At 36.4% G+C, this 13,728-nt stretch overlaps 1 protein-coding gene across 3 annotated transcripts in view; it reads right to left on the bottom strand.

Annotated features, from left to right (window-relative positions):
• Window positions 1-13,728, bottom strand: part of TNRC6C (trinucleotide repeat containing adaptor 6C) — a 148,341-nt gene that overhangs the window by 90,900 nt on the left and 43,713 nt on the right. For all 3 annotated transcript variants that reach the window (XM_070937513.1, XM_070937514.1, XM_070937515.1), the window contains exon 3: window positions 13,585-13,606. In XM_070937513.1, the coding sequence (XP_070793614.1) occupies window positions 13,585-13,606 (22 nt within the window). The remainder of the gene's footprint in view (window positions 1-13,584; window positions 13,607-13,728) is intronic.

Raw genomic sequence — 13,728 nt, 5'->3', positions numbered from 1 at the left:
TCCAGAGCCTGGGGAGGCCGTTTTCACCCTCCCAGAGGCTGGAGGAAAGTCTCTGGAGCCCATGGAAGGACACACACACACCCCCCCGCCGTGGTGCAGGAGGCCGACTAGGCCACAGCCGCCATGGCCATACCCACTGAGCAACCGAGCAGAGAATCCTTTGCTAAAATTTTTAAAGCCCATCCCTGATATATATATATATATATGATATGATATGATATGACTGATAGAGTGAGCTGCCAAATGACTTTAAAGACTCATTATATTATCTGAGTATTCTGGAGTCTCCCTGTTGTGTGACACATTTCATGATAGTGTTTCACTATGTTTGGGTCAAATTGTAAAGGAGAGGGGAAAAAAACTTGTCCTCTGAATTAATGACTGCATATTTACAGTATCTGGCATTCAGACTAGGAATTTGAGAACTGATGGTTTCAACTTAGACTTCATTTCAGGGGCTTTATCTTTTAACTAACCCCAAATGAAGCTCTCTAATTTAGATCTTACCATGCAGAAATAATTATCCCCCCCCCCACATTATATCCTTAACAGCAATTGTCATTATTTCTTTCATTTTTGCTTGCTTCCTTTTTGCAGTCTATTCTTAGTATATATTCAACATATGGAAGACTTAGATTACTGAATTGAAGTAGTTATCTCCATTCATACCCATTCATATATTTTATACTCAAAAGAAATATGCAGAGAAAAATGAAAAGGTCATGAACAATATTTTATCTGAACATATTGATATTTCAATACAGACAAGTATTGCAATGTGTACATAAATTCTAGAAATTCCCACTTTCCCCTCATTCCACCTGCAGAGCAAAATGTGGAAGGAATTTAGCTTTGATTCAATATTCATTTGTCTGTAATCTTTCAAAGGCTTAATTTTCCTGTTTTTGTAAGAAAACATATTTGCTCTAAAATAGTTCAGAATCTGCTCCAGCTTGATCATCTACATTCAGTTATTTGTTGCAGTCAGATTGTATAAGAATAAAGACTACATTGCCCATGAAAATCTGATGATGAAAAATAGTATTAGACTTCTCTTTAGACTGAAAACAAATTCAACTACTGATCCTTAACACTTGTCAATTTTTGCAATTGGTTTGTCAGATCTTGAGACCTATTTTGGGGGCTATTTTAAGATCTAGTAGGATGAGTGAGGCCTAAAATCCTCTGTTAATGCTCCAAAAAAAAAAAAAAAAAATCAATGAGGGCTGTAGGTGTTGTTTTCAGATCTGAAACAAAGAAACTAGAGGAGAATGGAATTTTCCAAATCACCATGAGGTTGAAACTGTTTGGAGAAATATCCTTCTGCGTTCAGCTCCAAGTGGGGAAAGAGACACTGGAAACATGGAGACTGCTTGGAAAGATGGTTTAATGGTGGACAGGATCACACGGCTTGAGTTCCTGAACTGAAAAGGGGCGAGATACAGCGAGTCCCCGGGTTTTATGCTTTCTTTGGCTTTGAACTTCCTGGGGCCCAGAAAGAGTATCCTGATTGGTTGTCAGACTCCCAGGGGGTGGGGGTCTTAGCTAGCCTTGCTGGCTGATTTATCTTCCCAGATGCCATGTGGTGAGTTTCTGTCCTAGATAGGTCCTATTGTGTTGCAGATGATGGTCCTTTGACAAAGGATTGAGTTTCTGCCGCTGGCCCATTAACAAAGGTGTGTGTGGGGGGGGGGGGAGGCAGGAAGCTGCTTTGTCTTTAAAACATGTTTCTCCATTTCTCATCCAGGGAAATATAATATACTGCCTTTTTAATATTTCCTAAAATATTTTATTCTTCCAGGAAAGGGGTGGGTGCTAACTTCCTACAAAACAATAGAAAAAAATATATTTCAAGTGCTTCAGCAATAGAGTTGATGTCTTTAGCAAAGGGTGGAGAACTGCTTTTCCAAGGACAAATGCCAGATGATCTTCCTAAATAAGAGATGCTACTATTCTACAGGCAATCAATATCCTAGTTTCATAGTGTGGCCCAGTACTGTCTATGGCTCTATTTCAAACAACTAACTGACTGTAACCCATAAATTCTGTCATTACAAGATTGAGTTACAAGCGACCATTATCCAATTTTAAGCCCACTCTAATACACTACATTCTATGTTAAGACAAGCTAAGCAGCAGCCAAATCTCCCATTCTTTAACCTGAGCTGTATTATGTATACTAGCAGATTCAGTGCTATTACAACAATTCAAAGGATTCTTAAGTGCAGCAGTGTTCCAGCCGAGGTCAGCAATCTACTTATTTGAAAGTTCAGCAATATGATCAATACAGCAACTATATCCTATATCTATATCCATGTTAAGCCAGGGATCTGAGCCTTCAAAGGGTTATGTCAGTATCATTAACAATTCCATCATGAACAGCACCTATAACCACTTAGACAGAATTGAAACTTGATACAGCAGTAGTCAAATCACAAGCTTCAGATACATCCTGAAATTATGCGTATAAGAAGTCTTGGCACATTCAATATTACCTTATAATCAACTCAGCCAGATTAGAGGAGGCATTTGGTTTCTTTGGATGTACAATGGTACTCCGAGTATGTTTCAACATTAAAGATAAATAAAGACAGGTCTGAGTTTGGAGATTTGAATGAATGAAAACATATTACAGGGAAATTAGTTTTGAAATATGCCAGACAACATTACTTATGTTTAGCTAATGGCTGGGGTTCTATGTATGTATGTATGTATGTATGTATGTATGTATGTATACATACATACAAATTATTTATATGGCTGCCCAACTTGTAAACTGAGATTCTGAGTAACTAAAATGGAATTTAAAAACAAACAAACAAACAAACAAACCAAAAACAGACAAAATAATAACTTACAATATAATAATAATATAAAATACAACATGTTAAATACAACATGTGGAGAATCTATTTTCCAAATGGTCTCACCTGACTTTCCAATCCAATGCTGCTCCAATCAGCTGGTGTCACAACAGAAAAGGCACACTACCTAGGCACCACTAGATGTCATTGTTTCATGGAGGGGACCAATCAGAAGTCTACCAATGCAAAAAACCAATCAGTAGCCTGATTCCAAAACTAGCCAATCAGGAACTGATTCTCCTGGAATTTCTTCAAAACAGACCAATTGGAAGTCTACCTATTTTAGGAACAAATCTGGAACCAGTTTTCTTGAAATGTTTGATGTTTCATTGGTAACATCAGTCAATCAGATACCAGCTTGCTGCATTCAAATACATAGCCCATTCAGCCTGTATTCAGTTGCCTATGAGCTGCCAAGAGGTACACTATAAAGCAGCTCATTCTAGCTCTGAAGATGCCAATCACAGGTGTTGACACAACACCAGGGCTTCAAAAAACTAAACTATGGCCATAGAGCCTGAAAGCTCCTTACTGCTTCATATTTAATCTATTGGATTCCACAGATAATTTGATACTATTCCATGAAAAGCATCAAAGATAATAATCATCACCTGAAAGCCAATGGGAATCCAGTGCAATTCATTAAGTAGTGGTAACATAGACATACTATGGCAGATGTCTCCAACCCCTGGGCCATGGCTCACTATCAGACCATGGCCTGTTTGGAACTGTTTGGCATATGTGCGCACATAGCTCAATTTGTGCGTGGCTGACTGCCACTTGCGTGGGACAGTTCCTCTCTCACTTCCCACCAGGCTGTCAAACCATAAAGGTTGAGGCCACAGTACTATGGTACACTCATCACTAACATGATATTCCATCCTATACAGCAGCTTTGGTAGACTTTGTTGAAATAGTCCAATGGGAAGAGACTATATATAGAATCTCCTGATGCAAGAATGGGAGCAATTGGCACAGGATATGGTGTTGTGTAAAGTCTCTCTTGGCCATGACTGTCACATATTCTTCAATCGGCAGCTGGATACTGATTATGTCTGAGGGCGTATCTAGACTTAATATTAAGACTAGGTATTAAACTTAATATCTAGAATTAAGAGACAGTAAATCTCCAAATCCAGAGGGCTCTAAAACCTGCATACTGGCCACCTTTTAAATAATCTTCCCTAAAAAAGAGAAACTTTGGATGCAAAACAAACTTTGCCTAGCATTGTTGAATTCAGAGATGGTTTCTTCAAGAGCAGGTAGAATCTCTTTAAGCTCCAGTGGAATTACTCCCTTCCTCATGGATGGATCCATTACCTGGATTTAACTATATGTTGTCTCCAACAATAAAATGGCTATGGACAGGTACAGAAGCCTTGCCCAGCTATCTTTACACAGCTTTGCATGTTTAACATGAAAAGATAAAAAGTGTTTATATGCATTTTACTAAAGAAGCTCCCTAAGATTAAAACCCATTCCTGAATGTAAGAAACTTGGAAACATGTTTCATTTGAACACACTTGTCAATTTCTACAACATCTTTGCACTCTATTCTAAGCATACTTGGACACATTGAGATATTATATATGTGACTTTCTTACCTGCATACTCATATTTAATGTTTCACATATTGCAGTAAAATAAGTATGGTTAAGTAATTTTTTTTTTTAATTTGATTTATATGCCGCCCTTCTCCGAAGACTCAGGGCGGCTTACAATGTGCTCAGCAATAGCCTTCATCCTTTTTGTATATATTTATACAAAGTCAGTTTATTGCCCCCACAACTGGGTCCTCATTTCACCTACCTTAGAAAGGATGGAAGGCTGAGTCAACCTTGAGCCTTGGCGAGATTCGAACCCTGCAGTAATTGCAGGCAGCTGGTCTTAATAAGCTTAATAACAGGGTGCCTTAAACCCCTGTACTACCAAGGCTCTGTTTGCATTCTATACGTTGAAGCTGCTGTTCAGTTCTGATCACTTCAATCTAGTACTGCTGCAGAAAAAATATTTGGAGTTCTATGTTTTTAGGCTTTTCACCTTTAAATAACAGAAGCTTTCAAAATATATTCTAAGCAGAGGCACTATTCAACTGATATAAACTTATCACTTCTACTATTTAAAAGATGGACTAAGATGACAAAAGAATTTCCTTCCTCGGATGGCTAATAAATTTTTAAAGCAGACACATTCCAGTGTCTAAAGGAGAAAAACTGGAATAATACACTATCGGGAAGAGTCTTCATTAATTCATCTGAATCTTAACAGAATGTTATGTCTGTAGGGCTATCATATATTAATGACATATATGGGAAGCAGCATTTAAATTATTCAGGAACACTAGGAATGCAGATCCGGCAGTTTTTGTAATTCTCAACTGCTGTACAAAAGAAACGAAGGAAGAAAGCATCTTCTTTCATCTTCATTCTCTTTTTCTCCCATATATACAAGCATATATACAGTCACACAAAGCTGGGCAAAATCAGGTCTACAATCACTGAGCTGATGAAAACTAGCAACACTCCTTTCAGTTGTTGCACACACAACAATGAACCCTTCTGTGCACATATATCCATTCGTTTACATAATCAGACATCTTTCAAAGATATATATGCTAAATCTTCCAGGGCAATTTTATCAATTATAAATGCATAAACAAGTGGCTTCCTCTCAAAACACTAAAGAGACCAAAATCAAACATAGAGCAAATGGAATCCATACGTCTGTGTTTACAGACTAACAACAACGGTGCCAATGTGCAGAGCTGGCTTATTCTATTTATTGTTTTAGTTGACAGCTCTTGCTTGAGCACCCATCACCATGGCAACAGTGAGCACAACTCACAAAGCACCCAAACGAACTCAGAGCTAAATTAACTTATTGCATGTCACCAATGAGAAATGACTGTTCAGAGGTAATTTTCTGTACTAATATGTAATAGAGTTAACTCTCTAAATTGAATTAAATTAATTAAATGCCACTCCCAGTAAATCAGTTTCTATTACATCAATGTTAAAATGAATTAAATGTTTTATTAAAACCACTAATAATATTATGCTATTACTTCATTCATTCAAAATGCTATGCAGTTTACTTCAAGATACATGCTTTGTATTAAGCAGCAATATAACTAACAAATCATCAGCATTTGTTACAGCTTTGCTTATATCAAGTTATGACAGGAAGTGAAAAACATGATTTCAGGGAAGTCATCCATTCTATACTATTATTGACTTAAATGTAAACAGTTTCTAGAAGTATAACTATTTGTAATTGGACCAAGTAGAATAAAAATCCTAATTTATGAAGCAGAACCCAAAATAAGGATACAAATAAAATAGGTATTAATGGTTCCATTTCTGGATGAACTATAGATATAAGCAAAAAAGTATTAGCTGCTAAAATGTTTCATTTCAAGTTTCATAGTAGTCCTCTAAACCACCACAGACTGAACTCAAGAATCACTAGTATTTGGTTCAAAGCAGTCATCAAAAAAGACATTCTGGATATTAAGAAGTATTCAGCAGCAACTGAAGAATCATAAACAATTCAGATTTTTCCAGAATCACAGAAAGATGCAAGATGTGGAAAAGATATGTAGGAAAAGGAACAATGCCCTAATCTATTTTATCATCCTGACAATGGGGGAAAAAAGAGCTGCATATTGGAGCTTTCTTTATGAATAATCGAAAAGAAGAACACTTTGCAAACAGCAGAGGGAGCACTCAATATTCTTAGTCTGATCACTGTTTCTATGGAGTTTGGTATTGCTCAAAGGGAAAATGCAGTGAACCTTTTATTAAAAGTACAGAATAAGTAGATTCTAATCCTCTAGGTTTTTCTCTTAAAAAACCAATTTTTCCAAGTATGTTTTGAGGTCCGTTAATCCTTTAATTTTTATTACCTACCTGAATAGCTCTGTAAACCTGAAATTTCCCTCAAGCTTATGAATATCTTCCGCTTATTTTTCAATAGTTTTATTTTGGCTAATTCTGCTGCTAACACTGAGCAGGAATATTATCAGGAATGGTGAGAGGAAAGTTCAATTACAATGTTTTAAATGCCTGCATTTCAACAGAATTTTTTTCCAAAAGAAAAGTATTGAAATAGCTGGAAGAAAATGCGGCATCAGATGATTCAGGAAAAACAATTTTGTGATAATCATTATCTTATCATGATTATTATCTATTAAATTTACAATATATGCTGCCCAATTTTTTATGCTGTGGCACATAAAAACATTTTATATGATAATATAAAATTAAATCTCTTAGCTGAGTTTGACATTTCAACTACTGACGATTTAACAGATACCATGTAAATTTATTTGCAACAGTATTTAACTAATTTGGCTTTGTCTTCTTCTGGAATGCTTTTTCAGTTTCCCAGCCTGTACCCCTGATATTCTCTGGAGAAGTCTTTTTTTTCCCTCTTCCATTTAATCATGTCCGATTTTCCAAGACTGCCTGGAGAAGTCACTGCAATTTTCTTGGCAAGGCTTTTCAGAAGTAGGAAAAAAAAGTGAAGAGTTGTCCTAGCCAAGTGCTAAATAGGATCAGCTTTCAAGCTTAGACAAGGCCAACCAGGTGCTGCCACCTGCTGAGATTATGATGTTGATAAAAAGCAAATAAATCAGTGCCAATAGAAGTGTAACATATAAAACATCATATCTAGCGACTGAAATTGATAACATAAAAAATACAGTCACTGGTATTAAGATTGTCCTAGAAAATCAGGAAAGAAATGATACATACTAAAGGATGGAACCATCTGATATTCCTCATGAAGATCATATTGCATAAAATGTGCAATGGAAGTATGTAATCTATTTAGAAATACTTCTGATATTATGACAATCAGCTGAGACCACTGTTAAGAATAGCTTGAGACTATTAGTGAACAAAGATTTGATAGCCATACTTCAAATAAGATTTATCTATTTAATTTTTTATAGCTGCCCATCTCAACGGTGCCATTCTGTGAAGCGTACATTTCTTAAAACAATAAAAACATTTTAAAATAATGCAAACAATGCAAAGGTAGGTAGATACAGCAGCCAATTATCCAATTTAACAGTAAAGTCAAGAAATGGGGCCCTGAACACATTCAGAATCCTGACAATAAGTTCTTAGAAAACAATAGGTTCTAAACATTTAGAAGTTAAAATATAACAAAAATAATAAACATGATAGAAAGAGATGGAGAAAGAAACAAAGAAAGGACAGGAAACAGAAGGTCCTGGAACTTTTGATGGAAAAACAAAGTAACAATCCTTGTAGGATTATGCCTACAGTAGGTAAATATCTTCATGTCTTGGATTCAGACTGATAATAAATTAAAGGAACCAGAAGCCTTTACTGTGTTTTTTTTCAGCTAGAGTTATACACTGATGAATAGCATGAATTTTATGCTAAGTGGGGGAAAAAGAAGGCTGGATACAGCAGAATCATCTTGGAAAATGGAGGAGTATTACTGGATCCAGTTTACCACTGGGCAAAGAAAGGGCATGTCTGTTGAAGCCTGATTGGCCTATGATTTTCACCAATTCCTCCCTCCTACTGAAGCCCTGTGCATCATATCTGTGCTGTTGCTGGCATAGTACAAACTGAAAAAAAACAGGGGAACAAGATTCAGGATCTAAAGTCTGAGCAATAGTTGACCAGGTTCACCACCTGATACACAATCTGAATAAGTGTTGAAACAAAATGTGTTTTAAGTTCATTTTGGATGATGCATGGGGGAAACCACAGCATGATGATGCTGAAAGTAGCACAAGAGAGGAATTTAGCTTATCTATATAATATTTTAGAGGGACATGGTGGCTCAGTGGCTAAGACACTGAGCTTGTCGATCAAAAGGTTGGCAGTTCAGCGGTTCAAAACCCTAGTGCCGTGTAACGGGGTGAGGTCCCGCCACTTGTCCCAGCTTCTGCCAACCTAGCAGTTCAAAAGCACATAAAAAATGCAAGTAGAAAAATAGGGACCACCTTTGGTGGGAAGGTAACAGTGTTCCGTGCGCTTTTGGCGTTTAGTCATGCCGGCCACATGTCCACGGAGAGGTCTTTGGCAGCGTTGGCTCTTCGGCTTTGAAACGGAGATGAGCACCGCCCCCTAAAGTCGGAAACGACTGGCACATATGTGCGAGGGGAACCTTTACCTTTACCTACATAATATTTGTTTCTCAGCTTCTCTCTAGATTATAAATTTCTGCTGAGGACTTGGCAGTTAAATTACAACCCATGTCCTTGGAAGCAGTCATGTCCTTTGGAGTTCAAAATAACTGGTAGCTTAAAGATGAGAAATGATTCCAAAAGTTGAGTAAGTAATGGAGGCACTGAGGCCAAGCCTCATTGAAGTAAGTGATACATACAAAAGTTATCAGAGGCATACAAAAAGCACTGTTTAAAATAATCCCTTCTGTCTTATTTTGTAGGTTTTTGGCTACAGGAACAAGAATCAATCAGATAAAGAAGCAAGTAAGGGAAAGTGTGCTACCTCACTGACTTGAAGAAATATTTGTGTCACAATAATTAAATGTAAAAGACATATACACCACACAATTCAATAAAAACAAATACAAGTAACATGAGATAGAAGAAAAACAATGGGGGGAGGGAAGATAAAAGAATATGCTTAAATGTTGGATATTTTTCAAAATGCTACTGATGTGATAATAATTATAAGAGACTAATAAGGTTCCAAAAACCTTACAAAGAAAACTTCAGGAATTAGTCCAGGCAATTGTCAAGAACCAACACTGACTCAAAAGCAAGCAAGCAAGCAAGCAAGCAAGCAAGCAAGCAAGCAAGCAAGCAAGCAAGCAAGCAAGCAAAGATAAATAGATATGGCACATCTGTTATTAGTTGAATTAGGAGCAACAGATCTGCATGACTCAACTAAAATCTTTATTGTAGTCTTTGGTCCAGAAAGCAGATATTAGATACTGGTATTAAAAAATAGATATTAATTAATGAATGATATTTCAGAAGAAGCCCAGTAAACCAATGATGGGCAAATGCAAATCTGCTGAAATATATTTTACTGCTAAGCTAATTTAGGAAGTGCAAAACAGGCTGTGGGACCTGAATAGTTAGTTTGTCTTCCAAGTAAAGGCAGTGACAAACGGGCTGCCACTTATTTCACCGTCTCATGATATAGGGCTAACCTGTCCTGAATATGACCTTTCAATATTCAAAGCAGATGAATTTCAAAAAGTCCATAAAAGGTAAGAATGAAGAATTAGATTTGTAGATGTATTAATTGTATTCCTTCAATGAATAGTTCCACTACAATACCTGCTACTTTAGAGGAAAGTTAAAAAGAACTCAATGAATTTACTTTTCAGTAGACATATATAGAATGGTATTTTATTAAAGGGTTTCTGCATGTTTTGTGGGCTTCTTCAAGCCTAAACACACTGCATTTCCCCCTATACTGAATACTCTCTCTTGTTTTCACCTTTTGACTTATCTACAGTCCCATTGGCATTCAACAATGGGGTTTATTGTTAATGACAGTTAACAGTTAATGATTTCTGAATTTAAAATCAGTCAGGAAGTACTAAAATGCTATCTGTGATATATGATGTGCAGTGATGGGTTTCTACCAGTTTGCCCCAGTTTGGGCGAATCAGTAGCAGTGGCGGCGGGAGGCTCTGCCAACCCGCCCAGACATCATCATGGATGTTCTGCGCATGCACAGAAGTGCCACGCGCGAGCAGAGCAAGCGCACACGCACGCTCACAGTTCCAAACTGGTAGCAAAGGTAAGTGAAAACCACTACTGATGATGTGCCCATCTTCAGATTTTGGTTAATAAATTCTAGCTCCATACCAAAAATAATATTTTAAAACTAATTAATTAGCACATATGTGCGAGGGGAACCTTTACCATTAAAACTAATTAAGATCCAAAAGAAAGTGATCAGTAAAGAATAGGAGGGAAAAAAGCAAAAAAGTGGATGAAGAAATTATATAGGAATTTTAGCTTATCAGATTAGGAAAAACAACAGGAATATTTTAGCAAAAGCACATATTTAATTTAAGTAATTGCACGAAGACAGCATGTACAAGTAGTCCTTGACTTATGCCCACAATTGAGCTCAAAATTTCTGTTTTTAAACAAGAAGTTAAGTGACTTTTGCCCCATTTTACGATCTTTCTTGCCATAGCTGTTAAGAGAATTACTGCAGTTGTTAAGTTAATAGCATGATTGTTAAGCGACTCTGGTGTCCCCCATTGACTTTGCTTGTCAGAAGGTCACAAAAGATGATCACATAACCCCGGGACACTATCATAAATACATGCCAGTTTTGATCATGTGACCATGGGGGTGCTGCAACTGTCATAACTGTGAAAAATGTAAGTTTCTTATTTCAGTGCCATTGTAAGTTCAAACAATCATTAAACAAATGGTTGTAAATCAGGGACTACCTGTGGTTATCAGTTTAGATGATTATAAACAAAGATTATAAAAAGTTTGATAGACATTAAATATGTCAGCAGCTATTAGTAGAAAAATCTATGAATTGAGCCTCATGTTGAAGGGCCTGGAATTACCAGAAATGTGTTTTAATCTTCATGGAATGGCTATTAACTTCATAGTGTTTTTGCAAGCTTTTAAGCACTGGCCACACTATATTATGTCAAATATAATCTTTATTAAAGCAGTCAGATTACAGACATAGAGGCCTCTGCCTCTTTTCCCCAAAATATTTATCTCTAAAATCATGCCACATATTTTTATTTGGTGATTTGTTCATACTATCATGAATGTAAATACATCACAGTAAACCAGTGATGACGAACCTTTTCAGCACCGAGTGCCCAAACCAGAATGTGCATGTGCGCGCGTATGCATATGCACCAGACCCCTAGAAACTCGAAGATCAGCTGGCCCACCTGGTTTTCTGGTTTCCATCGTGCATGGTCTTCGCATATGCCGGAACTCCAGAAACCTGAAGACCAGCTGGCCGGTGCGCGTGTGCATGCCAGAAACCAGAAGAGCAGCTGGTGATGGCACGAGTGCCCACAGACAGGGCTCTACATGCCACCTCTGGCACACGTGACATAGGTTCGCCATCATGGCTGTAAACCATCCCCCGCTTGTTTTCAATTTAATTTATTTATTCAAATGAACAGTGGTGTTCTGTCTTTCATGGATGCTTACAAATGATGTCCCTTGGTTGTTTTAGAATAAAATAAAAGGAAAAATCCCAACTTGACAACTCAATTGTCCATGAACCTTTTCATAAGGAAAGGAAGTGGGGAGATGTTCTTTTAGCACATTAACAACTCCAGTGCATACATTTGCCATGCAAGATCTACTTGCTCAAACTGACTTCATATTCCCTTCATGTTCTGAAAATTTCTGTTTATCTTTTCAGTTTGCTGTAGTATTGCTTAGTCCTAATCACAATTTGAATTTCTGATATGAAGCAATGCTGTTTATGCCATATAAATGTTACATTTTTGCATTTTTACAGGATTATGTAAAGTGCAAATCATACAGAATCTCCATATAGGACACAGAATTTGCTATTCTACTTTATAAAAACAGATGTGAGGACTAGGTGCATATGTAAGAATCATGGGAAATGTTTCTTTACATTTACATTAAAATAATATCTAAACAGTAGTCAAACTTTAAATTTTAAAAATAAGCTTCTTTTTTGCTCAATTTCCAATTTTGCTTTTTTGGACATGGCGTTTAAGTCGCAGCATCTCAGCTATAGTGGTTTGGATGAAGGATGAAGCAAATATATCTCAAATCCAGTTCAGACCTACCTATATGATAATCTATCATTCTGATTGACAATCTGTGTCATAAATTAAACTTGGGAAGCTCTCCACACAGTTGACAGAAAACCCAATTTTCTTGATTTATTTGCAGTAGCAATGTTTATCTCAATCCAAAGGCAATGGAACATGAAGGAAAAGGAATCTGCTTATTATGCCTAAACTAGATCTATGTCTCTGAGCTATGACAGGGCTAGAAATGCTCTTAGGCAACATATTTAGCACAAAGAACAACAAAATGGTTTAGACAGTATCTCAAAATTTCAAAATCCAGAGTTTTAAATAATAATTATTATTTCTGAATAATAAGAATCAGCTTATTTACCTTGCTATTTTAATTGGGCCCAAATACTAGAAAAAATTCCAAGACAATGCTTGAATGCTTTACCATCTGCTTTTTTAGATGTAGATTTAGTACTGTAGTGACCTTTTTAATGAATGCAGTTTCTCCCTGTGGGTTCTAGAACTACCAAAATGAATGAGTTTATTATCCATTGTTATTTTTAAGAGTTACATGAAATGACTTGGTTTTACATTTTTACTGTCTCTTTTTGGACATGAAAATGATAGTTATGTTCTTTTCCTGTTATTAGATAAGTAAGGTAGTAAAGCAATAATAAAACCAACAAAAATTATTGCAATTTTGCTGTCATCTACAAGTTGGCTATATACTCTGTGTCCATACTTCATACACTTTAAGTATTGTATTGCTAGGATGGAACTGCTAAGAAGTTACCAACTTGCTTATGAACTCAATTAAAATCAGTACCAGGGTTAATTTGCAGCCTCTTTGTAATCACAAAATTGAATAATACTATGAAACATGCTCTTGTCATATTATTATATACTGTACTGTGTTCTTGTTATAATAGTCATGAAAACAACTTAAATTTATCTATCTATATATATATATACATTCAATTACCTTTGGTTTTTTGTTCAGCAGCCTGAAAAACAAAAACAACAAAATGATCCATTAGTAGCCAGTTTTTTATTGAAGACAACTGTGGGGAGAAAAAACATGTAGTCCTAACAATTAGCCATAGCTAACATGATCATCATGTTAATA

Source organism: Pituophis catenifer, unplaced genomic scaffold, assembly GCF_029215685.1.
Source record: "Pituophis catenifer annectens isolate HBS135680 unplaced genomic scaffold, rPitCat1.0.hap2 SCAF_2, whole genome shotgun sequence".
Taxonomy (NCBI): domain Eukaryota; kingdom Metazoa; phylum Chordata; class Lepidosauria; order Squamata; family Colubridae; genus Pituophis; species Pituophis catenifer.
This window is presented reverse-complemented; position numbering and strand designations above follow the sequence as displayed.